The sequence below is a fragment of the Felis catus genome, chromosome D1, assembly GCF_018350175.1.
Source record: "Felis catus isolate Fca126 chromosome D1, F.catus_Fca126_mat1.0, whole genome shotgun sequence".
Lineage (NCBI taxonomy): Eukaryota > Metazoa > Chordata > Mammalia > Carnivora > Felidae > Felis > Felis catus.
Genome location: NC_058377.1, coordinates 109,853,615 through 109,879,329, shown reverse-complemented (window position 1 = coordinate 109,879,329; position 25,715 = coordinate 109,853,615). Strand labels below are relative to the sequence as shown.

Sequence of the window (25,715 nt, the reverse complement as noted above, 5' to 3'; positions counted from 1 at the left end):
AAAGAAAGTTATAAATTCTCCCAGTATATAAACAACTCTCTTGGTGACAATGACAATGTGGAAAAAATGATCAGACTAACCGTGGAGGGCCTCTGCACCATATTCTCCAGCCTGGTGTGGCTGAACTCTAGGCTGATGACATTATAGAGTTTTTCTCGCTCCTCCTCTGGGGTCTCATAGTAGCGTGTCCACTGAGCCATGGTCATTTCAATGCCTTTCTGTGTGTTCACGTCCATGACATCCACCATGCGACGACTCCCTGCCACGAAAGATGTATCAATCATCTCTACTGAGCCGCTATTATCCTCAAATATATTAAGAATATAAAATACAAGTAGAAGGAAACAAAGTATCCTTTCTTTATTCAGGGTATTCAGTAATAAGCAAGGAGAGAGCTGTCACTCAAGGTGGATAAATCAACAGAAAATCAAACCACAGAGAATGGGAAAAACAACAGGTTAATATAAAAAGCGATTCCCTATGGCATATTTCTATATGGTCAGGTAACAAATCCTATATTCAATATCTTACTCAACCCTAACAATTCTAAATGGTAAGTACTAATCACCATTTCATAGATGAAAAAATAGGTGTTAGGTAACTTGCAGGACAAGGCAGGACAAGAATCCCAGAACTCTACACCAACTCCAGAGTTAATGCTCTTACCCACTGAGCTACACTGCTTTGATGCAGTTTTAAGGATCTTATCTATCCTATACTCTGATCCACTATACAGTGATATAGTGAGTACTAGATTCATTCTGAAGCTGTCCATTCTTCTGTTTAAAAGGGTTATTTCCAAAACCTGTTAAGCATTTCTAATATAAACCTCCCTTTTCATTCATTTCACAAATATTTACTGACTGATAAAGCCACCATGAGGGACACAAAGATCTGTATCAGATTCTCAACCAACTATAACAACTACAACAAAAAGGAGAATGCATAAATTAGTAGGGAGGAAAAACAATAGCCTAATTAAAGCCAAAGATACCTAAGTTTAAATTTCAGCTCTGATAATAGTTGGGAAAGCTATTTAACTTCTCTGAACCTTAATATCTTCTTCTTTAACTTGGGAATAATATTACCTTGGAGGCCGCTGTGAAGGAAAATATTTAACACAAAGTAGGTGTCAATTACACAGTAGTAAAAATAAAAGGAAAATTATTATTATTTTTATAACATTGGACTGACCAGAGAAGCCTTTTAGGAAAAGAAGGTGAAGAAGAGACTTTTGAGTTAGGCCTTGAAAAATAAATAGAATTTCAACAAGAAAGATTCAACAGAGAATTCCAAGCAGAAGCAGCAGCAGCAGCATAAGAGACAATATGGAGAGGCAAGACAGCTAAAAAAGTTAAAATAATAGTGGTCAAGAAAAGGAAAGAGAATAAAAAGCTGCTGATATTAAGAATATTGTTCAGGGGCGCCTGGGTGGCTCCGTCAGTTAAGCAACTGACTTCGGCTCAGGTCATGATCTCACGGTTTGTGGGTTTGAGCCCCGCGTCGGGCTCTGTGCTGACAGCTCAGAGACTGGAGCCTGCTTCGGATTCTGTGTCTCCCTCTCTCTCTGACCCTCCCCCGTTCATGCTCTGTCTCTGTCTCAAAAATAAATAAACGTTAAAAAAAATTAAAAAAAAAAAAAAGAATATTGTCCAATTTGTAAGAAACTAGCAAACATCTACTATATACCTGGACTTCGTGGATATAACAACTAGTATCAAGACCTGGTCCCCTGCCTCTAAGACGTTTACAGTCTAGTCAGAGATATGAGATAATAGTCAGGAGGACTAGAATATGGCCATAATAAAGGAGACATGGCAGAATACACATAAGATATAACTCATAATATAAGGCAATAAAGCAAACCTACCCTTTATATTTTGGAAGAAAATGCTAATGATAAATCAAAATTGTCTTGTAATACCATTTCACACCCACTATGATAGCCATAAATTAAAAAAAAAAAAAAAAAGGAAAATAACAAGTGCTGGCAAGGATGCAGAAAAACTGGAACCCTCAAGACTTTGCTGGGAATAATGTAAAGTGGTGCAGCTGCTGTGGAAAACAGTTTGGTGGTTCCTCAATAAATTAAACACAGAATGACCATGTGACCCAACAACTTCACTCCTAGGTAAATATCTAAAGATACAGGTGATGAAAACGTTCTGAACTAGAAACTGGTGATGGTTGCACATTGTGAATAAATTTAATGCCACTGAAATATATACTTTAAAAATTATTATAATGGTAAATTTTATGATACTTGTATTTTAGCACAATTGTTTAAAAAAACAGGGGTGCCTGGGTGGCTCAGTTGGTTGAGTGTCTGACTTCGGCTCAGGTCAAGATCTCATGGTTTGTGAGTTGGAGCCCCACATCGGGCTCTGTGCTGACAGCTCAGAGCCTGGAGCCTGCTTTGGATTCTGTGTCTCCCTCGCTCTCTGCCTCCCCCCAGCTCATTCTCTGTCTCTTTCTCTCTCAAAAATAAAAACATTTGAAAAAATAAAAATAAAAAAATAAAAGTGAATGCTTTCCTTCAAAAATGTAGATCAAAGCTGTTGCCGAGGATGCAGAGAAAGAATGCACTGTTGGGAATACAAACTGGTGCAGCCACTCTGGAAACAGTATGGGGGTTCCTCAAAACATCAAAAATAGAACTACCTTACAACCCAGCAATTACACTACCAGGTGTCTATCCAAAGGATACAGGTGTGCTGTTTTGAAGGGGCACATGCACCCCAATGTTTACAGCAGCACTACTGACAATAGCCAAAGTATGGAAAAAGTCCAAATGTCCATCGATGGATGAATGGATAAAGAAGATGTTGTATATACATACAACGGAGTATTACTTGGCAATCAAAAAGAATGAAATCTTGCCATTTGCAAGACTGCAACGTGGATGGAACCAGAGTGTATTATGCTAAGCAAATTAGTCAGAGAAAGACAAATATATGGCTTCACTCATGTGGAATTTAAGATACAAAACAGATGAACATAAGGGAAGGGAAGCAAAAATAATATAAAAACAGGGAGGGGGACAAAACATGAGACTCTTAAATATAGAGAACAAACAGAGGGTTGCTGGAGGGGTTGTGGGAGGGGGGATGGGCTAAAATGGTACAGGTCATTAAGGAATCTACTCCTGAAATCACTGTTGCACTATATGCTAACTTGGATGTAAATAAACAACAACAATAAACTTATTACTGTCCTGGAGGTCTGTTAGGAAAAGAAGTCCAGTGATGGACCTATAGGTACTCAAGAAGATTTTCTGAGGTCCTCTGAGAGAGCCCTGCATTGTGAAGAGTGGGAAAGCATTTTAATCACTCAACAGATTTACTGAGTGCCTACTATACTCCAGAGATTGCACTAGATATTAGGAAATACCCAGTGACAGGCAGACAGCTGGACTCTAACACAGAAATAGTGAAGGAGTGAAAAAACCAGGGAATTCGAGAACTTTCCTTCACCTGGGCTATCTGTGACTTTCACCTCTTGGATAAACAGAAGAGTTATCCAGCTGTCTAAAAAGGGCCCTCCGGTGGCTAGGAGATAGTACTGCAGTGTCAATTTCCAAAGCAAGACATTGCACTGGAACTTTAACATAGAGAACAAAACTTAACAGAAGCTATAATATTGACAGGAAAGCATCAGAAAAAACTTTTTGCTTCATGTCCTGTTGGAAACATGTCCAAAAGGTTTTAATCCACTTTACTGCTTTAACGTGTATAAGACTGTAACCATTCTGAATTCCAAAGGATCCTGGTGAGTCTCAGGGCTACCCTGAAAACCAAATGGTCTGCAGAAATTTGACCTGAACCTTTACTGACACCAGGAAGCTTTCTTCTTTAATTAGGTTGATCCAATTTGTTTTTTTCCCCTAAATTTTGAACAGAATATAAATCAGACTAAAAACTCAACCAGTCACTGAAAGAAATGTTAACATATCTCTTTCTCGGCTTACAATGCTTTTGTTCATTATTACTATTATATATATATACATATATATATATAATACAAATATATAAATATACATTATATATGTTTTTATTATATATATATTTATTTAAGTAATCTCTCCTCCGAAAGTGGGGGCTTGAATCTACAACCCTGAGATCAAGAGTCACATGCTTCAGTTTGCAAAGTTTTAAACCTTGGTCAAGTTACCAAATGTAGCACTGGTGAAAATTTCCTGGAAATTTCTCTACTGCTTTTGGAGAATGGCAGAGAATCATAGATATGAATCTTCCTTCTTGTCTCAAAGATATAAAATGTCACTTTCCTGGGTGAGATGACCTGGAACAGGCTTTTCACGGAGAGAAGGAGGGGCACACAGTGATAAAATGGTAGGTAGGGAAGAAGGAGAAGTTTTAAAGTTCTGTGCCCGGTGTGTACTAAATGAAGCAACTTTTGTAACTCTTTCTGTGAAAATTCTCAGTGGCCAATGAAATGGTAGTTTTTATCAAGAGGCATATACTTCAATCAAATATGTACTTCAACGTTCCTAAGCCTTAAATCTCAGTCAGAAATTTAGAAATCAATCCCAATCTTAAATCTTTGCCTCATAGGCACAACGGCCACACATATTACTACTTACCCACACACATTTTGACATCATTCACAGTGAAGTCTGGATCTGGCATCCTATGAAACAAACACTTGTAAGTATAAATGGAAGTACACCTTCTCTAATCAGTGTGAGTTCTTCATTAACGTATTAAAAACTCCTAAGTTAAGACACATAAATATTCATATTCATATTTAGATTTAGTGACATATTTTAAATATGATTATATATTCACATATACATAATAAAGAATATATAACAAAATGTTAACAAGTGATTATTATCCCAGGGTAATAGATTTTTAAGAGATTTATTTTCTTTTTAGCTCACCTATATTTTTTCATTTAATTAACAACCATGAGTTGTTTTTGTAACAAAAGAAGAAAAATACATGGTTTTAAAACTATATGGGGGATTATTTTTAATTATCTACTGCTTTGGGTTATCAATACTGCATTGTCTATAGCCCTGGTGTAATATGGCCATTTCACAACTATATCCAATCAGGCCGAGAACACTTACTTTATTCCAAGTCCATCCGAATTCTTGAAAATCAGAGGGTCTCTTAAGCCACCCCGCTGAATATACTCTACATTAAAATCTGTCACCATAAGAAAACAACTGTTAGAAAGGCAAGAGGTATAGCCGGAAAAAGATAAAAAGACCATAAAATAGATCCTAAGTATTAAGGTGGCGATGGTGTTTGCTGTTTCTGTGTAAATAGTTTTGCTCTGTGAGACAATACACGCAAAAGAAGCATCCTTCGTTGGGGCACCTGGGTGGCTCAGCTGGTTCAGCCTCTGACTCCAGCTCAGGTCATGATCTCACAGTTTGTGAGTTCGAGCCCCACATCGGGCTCTGTGCTGACAGCTCAGAGCCTGGAGCCTGCTTCGGATTCTGTGTCTCCCTCTCTCTCTGCCTCTCCCCTGCTCGTGCTGTCTCTCTCTCTCTCTCAAAAATAAATAAATATTAGGGGGAAAAAAAAAGCATCCCTCAGGATATAGGAAACTCACACTGAGAGGCAGGGTTCAAGGTGTTTTCTAAGTCTGTATTTCCACAGTAAATTCAGAATTTAACCAACAGAGGGTAGTACTATTAATGAGTCATCTCATAAACCCTAAGCAGAAATTATCATCACCCTGTCTCTTCACAGCCAAAAAATTTACTGCTGTCCACTAGAGTATATACCATGACATCCTTGTCAGTTTGCCAAGGAGCAAAGCTGCATAGTACACATGGAATCCCACCTCTGTTGTGGTTGTGGGGAGAGGTACGTGCATAGAAGAGTTTTTACTGGGGTGCCTAGGTGGCTCAGTCAGTCAAGTGTCCGACTTCAGCTCAGGTCATGATCTCACAGTTCTTGGGATTGAACCCTGCACCAGGCTCTGCACTGACAGGGCAGAGCCTGCTTAGGATTCTCTCTCTCCCCCTTCTCTCTGCCCCTCCTGCATGTGTTCTCTCTTAAAAATAAATAAACATTAAAAAAAAAAGTTTTTAGTGTACTATTCTAAACTAAACCTAAAACAAGGGATAGGAGAAGGAAGAGGGCTTCAGGGAAAAATTCCAACAATGTTCCTGGCCCTAATAAAACACTTTTCTTCTTGTGTCACAGAGAATGACTCCCAAGGTGGGAGAACTAGGGAAATGAGGGTGTGTGTGTGTGGGGGGGGGGGGGCACGTGCATGTGTAAGAATGGCATTGTGTAATAAGATAAAATAAACAGCATCACAGCATCAATAGGCAATATTCTAGCTGCACAGATACTGAGCCCATGGTTCCCAGAGTCTACAACTTCCTACACCAAGGGACTGCAGGTCCCTGGAACCAAAATGATACTGACCTTTTCCTTCCATAAAAGTAACAAAATTTGCATTATATTTGTTGGTGTGGAGCTTCTCTTCCAAGTCAAAAGTTCTTTTCCCTTCAATTTCATCATCTGAAATGCCATCATCTTCATAGCGTCGTCGCATGGTACCACGCTGGGGGAGAGAGGGACAGAAGGATCAAATCATGTACTTTTTCATGCTTATCTAAAAGTACTCACAAACATATGTACGTTTCAACTTTATGTACTTTCAACTTCAGGTATAACACCTGAAACATCAATTTTCCTTGCCTTATAAACCTTTCTCTCAACTAAAGGTCAGGTAATGTCCTCGGAATGTACAGAATATAACAAAATTTTGATGGGCCACTGGTTCCCTACTTATGAATTCTACCTCTGCTAACTCTTTGGACCTAGAGATATAAATTTACAATAGAAATATGACCGGGGCGCCTGGGTGGCTCAGTCAGTTAAGTGTCCGACTTTGGCTCAGGTCATGATCTCATGGTTCGTCAGTTCAAGCCCCACATCGGGCTCTGTGCTGACAGCTCAGAGCCTGGATCCTGCTTCAGATTCTGTGTCTCCTTCTCTCTCTGCCTCTCCCCCACTCACACTCTGTCTCTGCCTCTCAAGAATAAATAAACATTAAAAAGAAAAAAGAAATATGACCAAATTGTGTTCACAGTCCAATAAAGACTGGAGACAGTATGTATATAGATATTTTTTTTTTAATTTTTTTTAACGTTTATTTATCTTTGAGATAGAGAGACAGAGCACGAATGAGGGAAGGTCAGAGAGAGGGAGACACAGAATCCGAAACAGGCTCCAGGCTCTGAGCTGTCAGCACAGAGCCCGATGTGGGGCTCGAACTCACGGACCGCAAGATCACGACCTGAGCCGAAGTCAGCCGCCCAACTGACTGAGCCACCCAGGCGCCCCTCTATATAGATATTTTAGGTCAGGATACAAAATACAATGTTTTCATAGGTGAAAGCTGTATCTACATTAGTTTTCTAAAACAATCTTCAAGAATAGGCTAAAACATTTGAATTAATGAAACAAAAACTCCTTTACATCAGATAAAAGAAGTTAATCTAAACAGTTTAGTATTCCAAATAGCAGACCATCAATATTTAGCTTTAAGGATATCTCCCCAAAGAAAATATACAAGGGTGCCTGGGTGACTCAGCTGGAAGAGCATGCAACTCTTGATCTCGGTGTCATGAGTTCAAGGCCCATGGTGGGTATAGGGATTAATTAAATAAATAAATTAGAAAAAGAAAACATATAAATGGCCAAAGAACACAGGAAAAGATACTCAATATCATTAGTCATCAGGGGAAATGAAAATCAAAACCACCATGAGATACCACTTCACACCCACTAGGATGGCTACTATCAAAAGGTGGACAATAACAAATGATGGTGAGAATCTAGAGAAACTAGAACCCTCATACACGGCTGGTGGGAATGTAAAACGGTGCAGCCATGGAAAACAGTTTAGCAGTTCCTCAAAAAATTAAATATGGAGTCATCTTGTGACCCAGTAATTCTACTCCTAGGTACATATCCAAAAGAATTAAAATCCTACGTCCACACAAAAACTTGTACACAGGTGTTCATAGCAGCATTAACCCAAATGTCAACGGATTGATAAATGGATTAAAAAATGTGGTATATTTACACATGGAATAATATTTGGCCATAAAAATGAATGAAATACTGGTATGTAGCTACAGCATGGAAGAATACTGAAAATATTATGCTAAGTGAAAGAAGTCAAGCACAACAGAGCACACCATCACAGATTATAGAATTTTGTTTACATGAAATGTCCAGAATAGGCAAACCCATACAGATAGAAAGTAGGTTAATAGTTGCCAGGGGCTGGGGAGAGCAGTAGGAAGTGACTATTAATGGTATGGGTTTCTTACAAGAGTCATGAAAATATTCTGGAATTAGCAAGTGGTGATATTTGTACAACTCTTGTGACTATACTAAAAACCCAATGAATTATATACACTTAAACTGGTGAGTTTTACAGTATATGAATTATAGCTCATAAGCTAGATTTTTAAAAAACTGATAACGTTGCTTATGCTGCAACACATTCTAGTATATTTAGCTAGTGTCCAATTTTGCTGAAATTTCTTGCATACATACACATGGGACAACTGGTATGGAAGTGGGAAGGGCAAAGGTTAATAAAGTAGCCCTACCCTAGGAGGTACTAAGAACAACCAAACTTGGAATTTAAAGTTAGATATTAGGGGAAGGTCTCCTGGGGAATGGGGGTCAGTGAAGGGGCAGAAACGAGTCATAAGACATAAAATTAAAGAAAGTAAGAATGACTGTTACACACTGGAGCAGAGCTAGATTCAGCATACCAATAGTATGTTTGGTAGAAATACTGAGGGATACCTGGTATCTTTTCCATATTTGGCAAAAACCTTATAATACTTTTACCTACCACCTTTGCTGCCCTAAGTCCCAGCTCAAAGGCCAAAAGAAGACCTAATTTTGGTAAGCTTCACTTATTTCAATAATACCATCACTGCTCAAAATATTTTTAGGTACCTTGATAGAGGGGGTTATTTTCACCGACATTTCTTTTTTTGTTTTTATTTCTTTTGAGACAGATAGAGCAACCTGGGAAGGGGCGGGGAGAGAGAGAATCCCAAGTGGGCTCCACACTGTCAGCACAGAGCCCAATTCACGAGCTGTGAGACCATGACCTGAGCCGCAACCAAAAGTCAGACACTAAACCGACTGAGCCACTCAGGTGACCCTTCACTGACAGTTTCTGACACAAGTTTTGCTTTTTTTTTAAACTTTTAAAGTTTATTTATTTCGAGAAAGAAGGGGGGGGCAAGGAGAACACACACTCACGGGAGTGCAGGGGAGGGGCAGAGAGAAAATCCCAAGCAGGCTCCCTGCTGTCAATGCAGAGTCCAATGCCAGGGGCTTGGGGTTCAAATCCACAAACCCTGAGACCTGAGCGGAAATCAAGAGTCAGATACTTAACTGACTGACCAAACCACCCAGGTGCTCCCCCACCTTTTTAAATTAATTAAAAAAAATTTTTTTAAATGTGTATTATTTACTTTTGAGAGAGAGAGACAGAGCTTGAGCAGGGGAGGGACAGAGAGAGAGGGAGACAGAATCCAAAGCAGGCTCCAGGCACTGAGTTGACAGCACAGAGCCTGACATGGGGCACAAACCCACATGAACTGTGAGATTATGACCTGAGCCGAAGCTGGATGCTTAATTGACTGAGCTACCCAGGTGCCCCTTAAATTTTTTGTTTTAACGTTTTTTATTTCTGAGAGAATGCAAGCAGGGGAGAGGCAGAGAGAGAGAGCCAGACAGATCAGAAGTGGGCTCTGCTCTGACAGCAGAGAGCCTGACGCTGGGCTCAAACTCATCAACTTTATTTTTCTTCTATGAAACTATGTGGTGGCCACAGCTGAAGCCTGGGTCCTCTGCACGGAGACTGGTGTGGGTCTCTTTTTTTTTTTTTTTAATTTTTTTTTTCAACGTTTATTTATTTTTGGGACAGAGAGAGACAGAGCATGAACGGGGGAGGGGTAGAGAGAGAGGGAGACACAGAATCGGAAACAGGCTCCAGGCTCTGAGCCATCAGCCCAGAGCCCGATGCGGGGCTCGAACTCACGGACCGCGAGATCGTGACCTGGCTGAAGTCAGACACTTAACCGACTGCACCACCCAGGCGCCCCTGGTGTGGGTCTCTTTTACAAGATGTCAGTGAATTCCTGATAGGGAGACTTGGTGAACACAGTCTCTTTCCAGAAGTCAGGGTTGAGACAGCTGTAGGTCTTATCTTGGAAATGGCATCAAAAGTGGCCTTGGCTGGGTGCCTGGGTGGCTCAGTTGGTTAAGCATCCAACTTCAGCTCAGGTCATGATCTTGTGGTTTCTGAGTTGGCGCCCTACATCGGGCTTGCTGCTGTCAGCCCAGAGCCTGCTTCGGATCCTCTGTCCCCTCTCTCTCTGCCCCTTTCCCGCTCACACATGCTCTCTCTCGAAAATAAACATTAAAAAAAAAAAAAAAAAAAAAAGTGGCCTTGGCGAAGTTGCCCATGATGGCAGCACAGCCCCTAGCCAAGTGTCATCAATACTGGCTATCAACAGTAGCTTCTTGGGCACAGGAACTGCATGAGTTTACTTCCATATAAGATATCTTCAGTTCCCCTCCCCTCTTTTTTTTTTTTTTATTTTTTTAATGTTTATTTATTTTTGAGAGCGAGTGCAAGCAGGGGAGGGGCACAGAGAGAGAGGGAGAGAGGGAGACACAGAACCTGAAGCAGGCTCCAGGCTGTCAGCAGAGAGCCTTATGCGGGGGCGGGACTCAAGCTGTGAGATCATGATCTGAGCCAAAGTGGGATGCTTAACTGACTGAGCCACCCAGGTGCCCCTCCTCAGCTCCCCTCCTTACTGTACTTCATTTATGTGTCTTTGAAGAGAAGTCCAAAATATGAATTCCAAGTATCGTAGAACAAAGACAATACAATCAGAATTAATGTAGTTTCCCCTTCTCCCCTGCAAAATTTAGAAAGCACTAATTTGCACTGTAAGTTCTAATATACTTGTAAAAAAAAAATTCCAGTCATATTTTCAAATTTCAGCCTTTCCTGGGTCTACCATTACTGATTCTTCTTCAGTAAGGAGGACATAATCACCCTGATTATTCCCAAATTTCTAACATGGTAGCCAGAAGTTCCCGCATCCTTCCTTTATTTTTATATGCTTCTTCCTTCCAATATTCAAGAAGACTCCTTTCATTTACACTTTCAATATAGAGAATATAAGGATATAGGGAAATCTGCTCTAGCCAAGCCACGTAAAAGACAAGAGAAAAATGAATTTGGATTCTTGTTTTCTTTTTGAGTGTTGTAAATGGGAAGTCAGCAATAATGCAAAAATTATTTGTATCAGTTTTAATACTGCCAAGAATGGTGTTTGCTGTTTTTCTGTCTATTCCTTGTCTTAATGTAAATCCTGGTGAAAGTAAACATCTATAGCAAATGTCTTAGTGCTATAAAAACATAGTCAGTCCTTGTAATAAGCCTGGAAATCAGTAGGCAATAACACAATTTGCTACAGGTGAAACCCAAAAGGCAAGGCCACTTTAATGCTAAGGAAAGCAACCACCAATCCCCTCCAGCCCACCAACATTACCAAATAATTCAAAATGGTTTACCAGCATGCTGTGCTTTTTTTATTCTAGGTGCTTTTCATGAAGGCAATTTAGGCAACCCAGAGGAAGTTACTGGCCTCCCATAGATGCCAGCCCTCACTGAACTCGGTGTCACAATAAATAGCAGGTACAAACTGAACACTGAAATCTATTCCAACCACATTTTCACTCAAAAGCAATTTGTACTTTCCAGGGTCAATAGTGAGCTGTAGTCATGAATAACCAATCATTGTTTATTCTATTTAGATGACCAAACTATATAGCAAACTCATGTTTTCCAGAATTCAAATAATAAAAAGAATTTTAAAACTGCCTTAAAAATATTCACCACTCTTTATTTTTGAGACAGAGAGAGAGCGCACGCGTGAACTCACGAGCAAAGGAGGGGCAGAGACAGGGAGGGAGACAGAGGCTCCGAAGCTAACAGTGCAGAGCCTGACATGGGGCTCGATTCAGGAACTGTGAGACCATGACCTGAACTGAAGTCAGATGCTCAACCAACTGAGCCACCTAGACGCCCTAACACTCACCACTCTCAGTCAAGTTGTAATTAACTACATTAAATGATATAAATGGCTACATAAATGGAATATTTAGATTAACTCAATTACCGACAGGTAAGTCAAGCTCAATGGATATAAATATTACACAATCATTTCCCTAGATGATTAGGTGAAAAAAAGATAATGAGGCAAGACTAGATGCAAACAGGTATCAATCATTATATAGAAACTTTCAGCATTCTCTTTTCTAAACATGTAGTAAAAAAAAGAATGATGGAAAGGGCTCTGTCTTAAGATGTCTTTATGCAACACACTTAAAAAGTAAAACAGCAGGGCGCCTGGGTGGCTCAGTCGGTTGAGCATCCGACTTCGGCTCAGGTCATGATCTCGCGGTTTGTGAGTTCGAGCCTCTGTGCTGACAGCTCGGAGCCCGGAGCCTGCTTCGGATTCTGTGTCTCCCTCTCTCTCTGCCCCTCCCATGCTCGTGCTCTATCTCTCTCTGTCTCTCAATAATAAATAAATGTTAAGAAAAAAATTTTTTAAATAAAAAAAAAAAGTAAAACAGCAGAGCAGAGTAAGACAGCAGAGAGTAAAACAGCAGAGAATTTTTACAGAGAGTAAAAATTAAAAAAAAGTAAAACAGCAGAGAATTCCCTAATGCCAGCAACCATCTGCCTCTCTTAGATATCTGGGGAGTGGAACGAGGTGAGAAAGAGAAATCATTTTTAAAGGTCAGATAAAACCAGACTTGTCCTATAGGAAAACAGCTAAGCCATCCAAGGCTAACATATACTCTAGTGAATATGTGACCATTAACACATTTATTACAACAAATAACACTGAAAAGTGCTTATAAAATGCTAAGTTTAAAAATCAGTACATGTGGGGTGCCCAGGTGCCTCAGTCAGTTAAACATCCAATTCTTGATTTCGGCTCAGGTCATGATTTCAGTCATGGGATCAAGCCCTGCAGTGGGCTCCCCACTGAGTGTGGAGCCTAAGATTCTGTCTTTCTCTCAAAAAAAAAAAAAAAAAAAAATCAGCACATGAAATTATGCGAATTTGAGCCCCTAGACAGGCTCTGTGCTGACAGCTCAGAGCCTGGAGCCTACTTTGGATTCTGTATTGTGCCTTCCTTTCTCTCTGCCCCTTCCCTGCTCATGCTCTCTCTGTCTCTCTCTCCCCTTCAAAAATAAACATTAAAGGGGCGCCTGGGTGGCTCAGTCGGTTGAGCGACCGACTCCGGCTCAGGTCATGATCTCACAGTTTGTGAGTTTGAGCCCCGCGTCAGGCTCTGTGCTGACAGCTCAGAGCCTGGGGGCCTGTTTCGGATTCTGTGCCTCCCTCTCTCTCTGCCCCTCCCCCGCTCATGCTCTGTCTCAGAAATAAACATAAAAAAAATTTTTTTTAAATAAACATTAAATTAAAAAGTGTGCATAAAAAAGACAGTGGAAGACAACAGTTCGTATTTGTTAACTTTTAGTGAAAGGTTTTCATGTTCCCCATACCATCTTTCTTTCAATACCTAACTTCTTTAATATTTTTATTACAAAAGTAATGTAATAGAAAGAAGGACAAAAATGATGTGATCCTCTTTGACAAAATTCAGCACCCTTTCATGATAAAAGGCATTCAGCAAATCAGGAACAGAAGGTAACTTCCTTCAGCTAATAAAGGGCATCTACCAAAACCTCACAGCTAATATCACACTTAACGGTAAAAGACTGAGAACTTTCTCCCTAAGATCAGCAACAAGACATGGATGTCTGCTCTCCACTTCTATTCAACACTGCACTAGAGGTTCTAGCCAAGGCGATTAGGCACGAAAAAGACATACAAGGGGGTACCTGGGTGGTTCAGTGAATTAAATGTCTCACTCTCTTGGCTCAGGTCTTGATCTCACAGTGGTGAGCTCAAGCCCTGCACTGGGCTCCATGCTGGGCATGAAGCCTATGGAAGGGGAAGGGGAAGGGGGAGGGGGAGGGGGAGGGGGAGGGGGAGGGGGGGAAGAAGGAAGGGAGGGAAGGAAGGGAGGGAGGGAAGGAAGGGAGGGAGGGAGGGAGGGAAGGAAAGGAATGAAGGAAGAAGAGAAAGAGAGAAAGAGAAAGAAAAAGAAAAGAAAAAAGAAAAAAGGAAGGGAGGGGAAGTTAAAGAACTTAAAAAAATGGATCAAAGACTTAAAATGTAATGGCTAAAACTAAGTCTTCAGAAAATGTGTAAATATTCATGAATTTGGATTAGGCAATAGCTTCTTGGATATAACATCAAAATAACTGAACAACAAAACTGACTGAACTTCCTCAAAATTAATACTTTTTGTGCTTCAAAAAACACTATCAAGAAAAATAAAATCAAACTACAGAATAGGAGAATATATTTGCAAATCATGTATCTCATAAGTATCCTGAATACATATCTGTATCTAGATGGATATCTAGAATATATAAAGAACTCTTACAACTTAATAATAAAAACACAAAACTTAAAAAACAGGAAAAGGGTTTGAATAATTATCTCTCAAATATATATAACTGGCCAGTAAGCACATGAAGTATCATTAGTCATGAGTTCATTATTAGTCATTAAGACAATGTAAATCAAAGCTACAATGAGATACTACCTTGTACCTACCAGTTGGATAACTAAAGCGCTGGTGAGAATGTGAATAAAGTAAAACCCTCATACACAGTTGGCGGAAATGCAGACCGGCACGACCCCCTTGGAAAAAGTCTGGCAGTTCTTCAAATGATTAAACAGAGTTACCATATGACCCAGCAATTCCATTCCTAGGTACCTACCCAAGAGAATGAAAACATATGCCCACAAACATTCATAACAACATTATTCATTATAGCCAAAAGGCAGAAACAATTCAAAGGTCCATCAACTGGAGAACGGATAAATATAGTATATTCACACAATGGAATATTGTTTAGCAATAAAAGGGAGTGAAATACTGATACACGCTACAACACATAACAAGCTTTAAAAACAATGCTCAGTGAAAAAAGCCGGTCACAAAAGACTACATATTATATGATAACATTCATATGAAAGGTCCAGAATAAGTAAATCTATAGAGACAAAGTAGATTAGTGACTGCCAGGGGCTGGAGGGAAAAGAGATGGGGACTAACTGCTCATGACTTTTGGGTTTTTTTGAGGTAATGAAAATGTTCTGGAATTAGATAGTGGTAATGTCTGCACAACTTTGTGAATATATTAAAAACCACTGAATTGTACACTTTAAAAGGGTGACTTGTATAGCACAGAAATTGTATTTCAATAAAAAATGACTGGCAATCGGTAAGAGAAAAAAGGTTAAGAAAGGGGTAATACATGTATATGTTTAAATAAAGCCATGTAGTTTGATAATATGAGAATAAGGTTTGATGTAGACCCATTCAAGACACTGCTTAATAACATTTCTGATAAAGCACAATTTGTTTTCTAAATAATTGCCATAGCCATTTAGGTTGATTTTATATGAAAGGGAGCATAGACAAGTGACTAAAAAAAAGTTAAGTATTTAATGAACTACCATGATGTTCCAGGAATGCAAAAACAGTTTGTTAGTTCTAAGAATTTCCACTCCCATCTACAGATATAATTCACCACGTTAACAGGGTAGAGGACAAAAATGGTGTATGATCATCTACATCTGTGCTGTCCAATATGGTAGCAACTAGCAGATTAAATACATTTTCAACAAATGATGCAGGGAGAGGTGGGCTCCTGGGTGGCTGAGACGGTTAAGCGTCTGACTTCTGCTCAGGTCATGATCTGGCAGTCCATGATCTCGCAGGGAGGTTTGAGCCCTGCGCTGAGCTCTGTGCTGACAGCTCAGAGTCTGGAGCCCGCTTTGGATTCTGTGTCTCCCTCTCTCTCTGCCCTTCTCCCACTCATGCTCTGTCTGTCTGTCTCTCTTTCTTTCTCAAAAATAAACATTAAAAAAATAATAAAGCTGGGCCCTTATCTAACACCAAATACAAAAATTAACTCAAAATGGATCAAAAACCTAACCATAAGAGTTAAAACTATATAGGGGCACCTGGGTGGCTCAGTCAGGTGAGCATCTGACTTTGGCTCAGGTCATGATCTCGGGGTTAGTGAGTTCGAGTCCTGCATTGGGCTTGCTGCTGTCAGTGCGGAGCCTACTTTGTATCCTCTGTCTCCCTCTGCCTCTCTGACCAACCCCACTCATGCTGTCTTTTAAAAATAAATAAAACGTTAAAAAAGTAATAATAAATAAAAACAAAACAAAAAAAGTTAAAACTGTAACATTTTTAGAAAAAAATGCAGGGAACATCTTCACAACATTGGATTTCTTGGACATGACACCAAAAGTAAAGGAAAAAACCAGACATACTAGACTTCATCAAAATTAAAAACTTTTGTGCAGGGGCACCTGGCCGGCTCAGCTGGTAGAACATGAAACTCTTGATCTCAGGGCTGTAAATTCAAGCCCCATACAGGGTGCTGAGATTACTTTAAAATAAAATCTTTAAAAAAAGAAACTTTTGTGCAAAGGATACTATCAACAGAGCAAAAAGACAAACTACAGAATGGGAGAAAATATTTGCAAATCCTATATCTGATAAGGAATTAATATCTAGAATATATAAAGAATTCTTACAACTCAACAACAAAATAACTCAATTTAAAAATGGGCAAAGGACTGGGGTGCCTGGTGGCTCAGTCAGTTAAGCATCTAACTTCAGCTCAGCACATGGTTTTGCAGTTCACGGGTTCAAGCCCTGAGCTTGGTTCTATGCTGACAGCTCAGAGCCTGGAGCCTGCTTCATATTCTGTGTCTCCTTCTCTCTCTGTCCCTCCCCTGCTCCTCCCTCCCCCTTCCTCCCTCCCTCCCTCCCTCCCTCTCTCTCTCTCTCTCTCTCTCTCTCTCTCTCTCTCTCTCTGAAAAATAAACACTAAAAAAAAATTGGGAAAGGACTTAAACATTTCTCCAAAGAAGATATACAAATGACCAATATGCACACGAAAAGATGCTCAGCATCACTAGTCGTCAGGGAAATGCAAATCAAAACCACAATGAAGTTTCACCATTAGGATGTGTTATTCTCAAACAAAACAAAACAAAACAAAACAAAAAAAAACACTCAAGATGCAAGTGTTAGCAAGGAAACAGAGAAACTGGAACCCTTATGCATTGCTGATAGGAACATAATATGGTGAAGCCTGTGTGGAAAACAGTGGGGCAGTTGCTCAAAAAATTAAATGCAGAATTACCATATGATCCGGTAATTCCACTTTTAGGTACATACCCAAAAGACTGAAAGCAGGGACTCAAACATATTTTTACACTAATATTCATAACAGCACTATTCTTAATAGTCAGAAGGCACAAACAATCCCAAATGTCCACTGACAGATAAACAAATGGAATGTGGTATATAGATACAATGGAATATTATTCAGCAATAAGAGGAATGGAGTTCTGATACATTGTTGCACCTTGAATGAATCTTGAAGACATTATGCTCTGCGAAACAGACCTGATTCAAAAGAATAAATATTGTAGGATCCCACTTATATGAGGTACCTAGAACAGGCAAATTCACAAAGACAGAAAGCAGATTAGAAGTTATCAAGGGCTGGGGGGAGAGGAATATTGGGGAGTTACTGCTGTATGGCTAGAGTTTCTATTTGGGGTAATGACAAAGTTTTGGAAATAAATACTGATGATAGTTGCACAAAGCTGTGAATGTAATTAATGCCACTGAACTGTACACTTAAAAATAGTTAAAATGGGGGCAGGGCGTCTGGGTAGCTCAGGTTATGATCTCACGGTTCGTGAGTTCGAGGCCTGCACCAGGCCCTCTGCTGTCAGCACAGAGCCCACTTCAGATCCTCTGTCCCCCTGTCTCTCTGCCCCTCCCCCATTTGCACTCTCTTTTAAAAATAAACATTTATTTAAAAAATTTTTTTAATGTTTACTTATTTTTGAGAGAGACATAAAAATAAACAAACATTTAAAAAGTAGTTAGGGGTGCCTGGGTGGCTCAGTCGGATCAGCCTCCAACATTGGCTCATGCCATAATCTCCCAGTTCCTGGGCTTATGCCCCGAGTCAAGCTCTGTGCTGACAGCTCAGAGCCTGGAGCCCGCTTTGGATTCTGTGTCTCCCTCTCTCTCTGTCCCTCCCTGACTCACTTGCTCACTCTCTCAAAAATAGACATAAATTTTTTTTAATAGTTAAAGCAGCAAATTTTATGTTATATATATTTTACCACAATTTTATTTATTTTTTTTTAGGACAGAGAGAGACAGAGCATGAACGGGGGAGGGGCAGAGAGAGAGGGAGAGACACAGAATCGGAAACAGGCTCCAGGCTCCGAGCCATCAGCCCAGAGCCCGACGCGGGGCTCGAACTCACGGACCGCGAGATTGTGACCTGGCTGAAGTCGGACGCTTAACCGACTGCGCCACCCAGGCGCCCCTATTTTACCACAATTTTAAAGAATCATGTAATATACCAAAAACCACCCTCTGAGAACCAATGTACAATTATGTATCATATCAATTTTTGTATCAAATAGTTTTTCTTCTTTTCTTTTTTTGCAGTATTTATTTTGAAAAAGAAAAAGAGTGGGGCAGGGGCAGGGGCAGAGGCAGAGACAGAGGGAGAGAGAGAAAATCCCAACCAGGCTCTGCTCAGCACAGAGACCGACGCAGGGCCTGAACTCATGAAACATGGGATCATAACCTGGGCCAAAACCCAGAGTCAGCAGGTCACTTAACCGACTGAGCCACTAAGGCACCCCTCTAGTAGTTTTCTTACCTAAGATAATCACCCTGTGAGGGTCAGGAAATAGGATGGCATTATTTTACAAATGAAAAAGACACGTAAAACTGACCTACATTAACTTTTTTGGGTAACAGAAAAACAAGAAAGCGGAAGTGTCTAAAGGGAGAACTTACATAGTGTCATTCTACTACTACTACTTTGCTCTGCAATCTTAAGTAAATCATTTAACTTCTTTAGATCTAATTTTCCCTTGGTGTTAAGGTCCCTTTGTGTTCTAAAATAAAGTCCTCTGCAATCTGGTTCCAGCTGAGACCTCAGTCTTGCTCCTGTATTACACAATGTGGAAAATCTGCTGCATACCAGTCCCCCGGGTCTGTCTGTCCTTATTCAAAGAATATTTTTTCAGACCCGGCTCCCTCTGCCCTGACCAGGGAGACCTGCTGGCGGTTGGCAGGGTAGCTCTCCTAGAGACTTCCACATCTTCTTCCCATCTTCCCACAACTCCCTCTCCCATATTAAACAAACTTTCACATATCTCAATCAACCAGATGTTAGTAGTTCTTTCTGGAGAGCTTAGGCAATTCTCATCCCCAAAGGGCACAAAAGAAATCAGAGAAGGAATAAGCTGTATAAAGTATGAAAAGGCAGTTTTTATTTATTTTTTATTTTTTTTTATATTTTATTTTTGAGAGCGAGCACACGTGGGAGAGAGGCAGAGAGAGAGGGAGACACAGAATCCAGAGCAGGCTCCAGGCTCTGAGCTGTCAGCATAGAGCCCGACATGGGGCTCGAACTTACAAACCATGAAATCATGACCTGAGTCGAAGTCGGACACTTAACCAACTGAGCCACCTAGGCGCCCCACAAAAGGCAGTTCTTATTAATGACACCCAGAAAGGCTACTGCCATAAGGCAAACCACATCCCTGTAAGATTATTATCCTCTCCGCTTTACAAAGAAAACGAAGGACAGAAGTAACTTCCCCAAGTTACAAAGCTAGTAAAATTGGTGTGGATGGTATCCGAACCCTGATACTTTGTTTCTAGGCCAATGGTCTTAACTACTGCTCTATGCTGACACTGGTTTGGAATGAAACTTCAGCCAGACCAGTAGCTTGAGGCAGATGGAAGAAACTAGCAAAGGAAGGAGACTCCATACAGCTGAAATGGCTCTGGCAGAGAAAGGAGAAGTGGTGAGAGGTGATGGCAACAAAGGAGATTTTCTTTAAATTAGAACACTGTGCTTTGTAGATAGGAGGTTAGCAAAGATTCTTCCCCAGGGTAGGAGATTTCTGGTATTTGCTAAGGGATGATACTTTTCTAGCTCTGCCACTGTTTACCTACCTTCCCTTCTTTCTAAGAGTTTTTATTTTTAACCAATCTCTACACCCAACGTGGGGCTTGAATCTACAGCCCTGAGATTTAAGACTCACATGCAGGGCTCCTGGGTGGCTCAGAAGGTTAAGCGCCCAACTCTCAATTTCAGCTCAGGTCACAGTCTCACAATTAGTGAGTTCAAGCCCCTCTGCGCTCTCAGTGTAGAGCCTGCTTGGGAGTGAGTCTCTCTCTTTCATCTCTCTCTGCCCCTCTCCTGCTCACACTTTCTCTCAAAATAAATAACTTAAAAAAAAAAAAAAAAAGATTCACATGCTCTACCGAATGAGCCAGGCAGTTGCCCCAACGATTCCTGATTTCTAATTCTAGTTTTTACTTGACAAATTATGTTACTGGTCATTTAGCTATTCTCGCTGAAAAATAATACTATTCTTAACCAGAGACCATTTTATATCATAGAGTGCTTTGAACTTAGCACATGTATTGTGTATACTACTAAACTTGTTCTCACTCTCTAAATGTGTACTCAAAGTGACATTTATTACACACTTTCTATAAAGATGAAATTGCCAATATTTTTTTTACCAAGATTAATTTCATCTCCTATTTTCTCGAACATTCTTTTTTTCCGGTACAAAATGGCAGCACAGGGACAGGACCCATTATTTTCTCTACAATTCTGACCTATCTTATCCCACTACCTGAGAGAAAAATTTTAATTACAGAGCCTGTGCTTGTGATGATATAGGAAGTACAGTACTAACTAGATTTTCATGTCTCACATCATGATACTGCTATTAAAAAAAAAGTTTGAGGGCATATTTTTATAAATTTATATGGACTAAATAAATCTGAATCTTTGCAACATATACCAAATCGCCACTTGATAGCCTTAGTATGCATTTATATACACTTCAAAAAGAAGAAACATGCTCAGGCTCTCCTTCTCTCCCCAACACCCCCACAAACATATGAACAACATACACATCCCCAAAATCAATTGAACTTTAAAGTGTTGTTCTCCTTTTTTTTATTCCATGCTTTTGAAAACTCAACATTACCCCAAGGTCACACACTGTACATATAGACTGTGGTCTACACCCCTCCCATGTGCATGTGTGTGTGTGCTATAAAAATTTATTGTTTAGGGGTGCCTGGGTGGCTTGGTCGGTTAAGCATCCGACTTCGGCTCAGGCCATGATCTCGCAGTCCGTGAGTTCGAGCCCCGCATCGGGCTCTGTGCTGACAGCTCAGAGCCTGGAGCCTCCTCTCTCTCTGCCCCTCCCCCATTCATGCTCTGTCTCTCTCTGTCTCAAAAATAAAATAAACGTTTAAAAAAATAAAAATTTATTGTTTGAATAGTTATTCACTCATAAAACACACACTGAATATGAAGTAATAGCCAGATGCCCTGCATACAAAGAAAAAGGCACAGTTCTAGTCCTCAAGAAGCTGTTGGCCAGTAGAGGGAGACAGACATGTAAATGAATTACAGTATTACATTTCACCATGGTTTGTAGTAAAACAGATAGATACAAATGTTATTAAAGCTCAGGAGGAAGAACAACTAGCATAGAAGGGTTGGTTAAGGCTCCACATAAGAACTAATATAAGAGGAAATGTTTATTCATTGAGTACAGCTTTACTAAATACCTACGAAGTTCCAAGGACAATGGATATAAATAGACTCTGTGTTGCTCCTCTATGGCAGTGACCTCTTCAGACTTTTATGGGCTTCCCTCTCATACTACTGGATTTCTCAGTATCTCATTAATAACCTATAGATAGACCGTGAGCATTTTTCAAAAATAAAACGTTATGGGGCACCTGGGTAGCTCAGTCGGTTAAGCGTCCGACTTCAGCTCAGGTCATGATCTCATGGTCTGTGAGTTTGAGCCCTGCGTCAGACTCTGTGCTGACAGCTTGGAGCCTGGAGCCTGCTTCAGATTCTGTGTCTCCCTCTTTCTGCCCCTCCCCTGCTCATGCTCTGTCTCTCTCTGTCTCAAAAATAAATAAAAACATTAAAAAAATAAAAAATAAATAAAAGGTTATAATCTTTATTTAGAACATCTGAAAATTTCATTACACCTCACTTAATGGGGGATATTAATGGGAACATCCTAAGGTAGTACAAAAGTTGTAGGAATCACTGCCTTACAGTGACTGAACACAGGGCCCAAGTTTTTATCTTTTGATCTATGTAACACTTATTGCCCCCAAAATATTAAGAGGCTTGAGCATAAGGATTAAGGAAGAACACATTTTAACATAACTGCTTTAGTACATTTCAAAGAATGAGTACTGATCAACTGGCATGGCTGAAAAAGCTTGCATTTCTTTTGTTGAAATTCAGCTAGGTCAGCCTCCAAGTATTTTCTGAGCTAACTTAGATCAACTTCTGCAGAGATCAACGGCACACAGAACACTTTCTATATATGAAAGACTTTAGTAGATCACAGTTAATTCCAACAAAAAGAGTAATCCATAAAAGGAAGACATTATCTATAGAATTTGGCAAGAAGCTTATTTGCAGCTAAGTCTCTCTTGATTTAGGGGAAAAAAAAAAAAAAAAAAAAACCAAACAGGCAGCTGAGAAGGCAGAATGCTCAAAGGGAAGAGGAATATACAACACAAAGTGAATTTTCTCTTGAAAGTTCTCTCAAAACTAGTGTCAAATACCTACTACATATACAGAATGATCCTAAAATTCTCTGAAAGAGTCAGCATACACTTACCCTGACCACAAATATGCCCTCCACAAAACCAACTGGCTGAGAAATGAGTTAAAGTGTTGGATCCCTTCCACCAACACTGCCTGCTTTTCTACATACCATTTAATATAATCAACTGTTCAGTGTGCTTGCTGCAGATTTAACCATGATACTGCCACAATTCTGCAAAGGAAAAAAGTGTGGCTACAAGTGTAGCAAAATCATCCTCTGAAATTCAGGACGAAGGCAAGGCATCTGAAGAACATCCTGAAGAAAAATAATCTGAGTTCAAATATTACACCCAAAGCATATTTTTATTCCCTCAAAGGCTTTCTTCTAATATACATACACTGTTTTCCTTGGATACTGGCAAAAGAAGTATCAGCAATATTACACTTTCTAGCAACATGCAAATGTACAATTACCTTATCCACAAGTAGCCTCGTAAAGATGTGTAATTCCTCACTCTACCTTCTGTCCCACTCTTTCAAACCTTCACCTCCTTTTTGTAGCCCCAGAACAATTTTTAAACTTATCACTTCCACTATCTGACATTTAAAAATTAGTCTAAGTGAAATCATAATCCTCCCCCCAAAATGTAAAAAGTTTGCTTCTTCCAATTATTTACCTCCTAGAACAAAAAACAAGGGAATTTTAGAAGACCCAGTTAGTAGGAAATAATCTTTAAATTACCCACATGCTACAAAAAAATATCACCTACCAAAAATGGAAACAATAATGAACTCAGAAATACTCAATTTCTCCCTCAACTCGACCAATTTTTTAACTTTATTTTCATTAGCCAATAATATCCACTGAGATTCAAATACTCCCTGAACACATCTGTTTACTGCCTGATGTGTTTCTATAGCAACAGACATCCAGAACACAGAAACAGAGATAATGCCTAGTTTTTTCACATCTTCTGTAACTGATGTAACTGGTGCAACAGAAAGACATTAGTATAATATGTGGTGCAAGTCATGCCACAGCAGCTCCTAAAAGGTAAAGGTTAGTATGTCTGTCAGGCAACAACAATTTATAGAAAAAGAAAACACCCCTCGAAGTTAAATCTTAAATCTAAAGGGGAAGTAAGTGATCTTTCTGCCTGTCATTGAAAAAGGTGCTGCAGACCTTAAAGGACAGCTTGTTCTGAAAAACACTAACTCTAGACATTTGCTCAGTAAATAACACAAGCAATGAAATGTGCCACACATACATCTTCTGAATCTTTCAGTGAGTTTAGCGAGACAGCAAAAAGTCACTGGAAGCCAGATTATATAAATGCACCTATTTCCAGCCTTGCTACATTGCTCTCATCGGGATGCTTTCCTCTATGTCCCTTTGTGGAGCGATGATCAAGGTTTTGATTCACAGACAAAGGTCAATCTCTAGATTTAACGGGATCACGATGAGCAACTGAGTGGCTCAGGGGGTTGAGTGTCCAACTCTTGATTTCGTCATAGGCCATGATCTCAGTGTTCGTGAGTTAGAACCCCTCATCAGGCTCTGTGCTGAAAGCATGGAGCCTGCTTGGGATCCTCTCTCCTCCTCTCTCTACCCTTCCCCCACTCACACTTTCTCTCTCTTTCAAAGATAAACTTAAAAACAAAGGATCATCAAATTTCATATCTAGAAGTAGAAGCTCTAGAAGGAATTGGCAAAAGAGCTGATTTTTTAAACTGTCCCCCATAAATCATTTACTCCTCCCCTATCCCACTGTCATGACTACATTATAATCCTGGCAAGACTTCTTTCCTTCTAAGCTTTCAGTCACCCATCTGTGCCAACTGAAGTTAAAGCAGAGAAAACTATGTCTCCACTCCTGAATCTACCTAGGAACATTAATAAAGAGTGGTAAACTGACCCCATCATTAAAAAGTCCAACAACAACAAAATATTTAACAAGGCAGTTATACTCAAGCTACCAAGGGAAGCCAATAGTGCCAGTTAACAATCACGTCTTTGCTAAATTTCTCTAGACTTAACTATCACATCTAGAACACTACCAATCACCCTCAGCCAAGTTAAAATTCTTAACAAATTCACCTTCAGATATGACTCTATTATAGCAATTCATAGTGAGAACAAAGAAACTGAACTAAGAAGCGGATGTGGGCCTGGGTATAAGTACCACCACACTGAGCTTCAAATTCCCTAAGATGCCTTTTCATCAGGTGAAAATGTCAAAAATTTCACCTGATGCACAGGATTCTTGTGAAGTTTATATGAGAACAAATGTACAACTATTCTATAAACTGTGAAGTGCCCTATACATAAAAAGAGGCTATGGGTGCCTGGGTGTCTCAGTTGGTTGAGCATCTGACTCTTGGTTTTGGCTCAGGTCATGATCTCACATTGTGGGATCAAGACCGGCATCAGGTTCTATGCTGACAGCACAGAGCCTGCTTGGGATTCTTTCTCTCCCTCTCTCTGCCCCTCCCCTGCTAGCACACTCTCATGCACTCTTTCTCTCAAAAATAAACAAACTTAAAAAAAAAAAAAAAAGCAAGAGGCTGGGGCACCCGGGTGACTCAGTTGTTTAAGTGCCCAACTTTGGGTCAGGTCATAATCTCACAGTTCATGGGTTCAAGCCCCACATCAGGCTCTGTGCTGATGGCTCAGAGCCTGGAGCCTGCTTCGGATTCTTTGTCTCCTTCTTTCTCTGCCCCCCAGCCCCCCCGTTTGTACTCTGTCTCTCTCTCTCTCAAAAGTATATAAACATTTTAAGAAATTAAAAAAAAAAAAAAAAGAGGCCGTATAGAGTAGTGCTAGGGTTTGGACCAGGT

General features: G+C 40.0%; 1 protein-coding gene across 8 annotated transcripts in view; it reads right to left on the bottom strand.

The window, feature by feature from the left end:
* The window catches only part of KDM2A (lysine demethylase 2A), a 113,598-nt gene that overhangs the window by 42,706 nt on the left and 45,177 nt on the right, over positions 1 to 25,715 (bottom strand). For all 8 annotated transcript variants that reach the window (XM_045039592.1, XM_019812744.3, XM_023240102.2 and 5 more), the window contains 4 exons: positions 6,411 to 6,549; positions 5,093 to 5,171; positions 4,601 to 4,647; positions 81 to 259 (listed from right to left, as the gene is read on the bottom strand). In XM_045039592.1, coding sequence (XP_044895527.1) covers positions 81 to 259; positions 4,601 to 4,647; positions 5,093 to 5,171; positions 6,411 to 6,549 — 444 coding nt within the window. The remainder of the gene's footprint in view (positions 1 to 80; positions 260 to 4,600; positions 4,648 to 5,092; positions 5,172 to 6,410; positions 6,550 to 25,715) is intronic.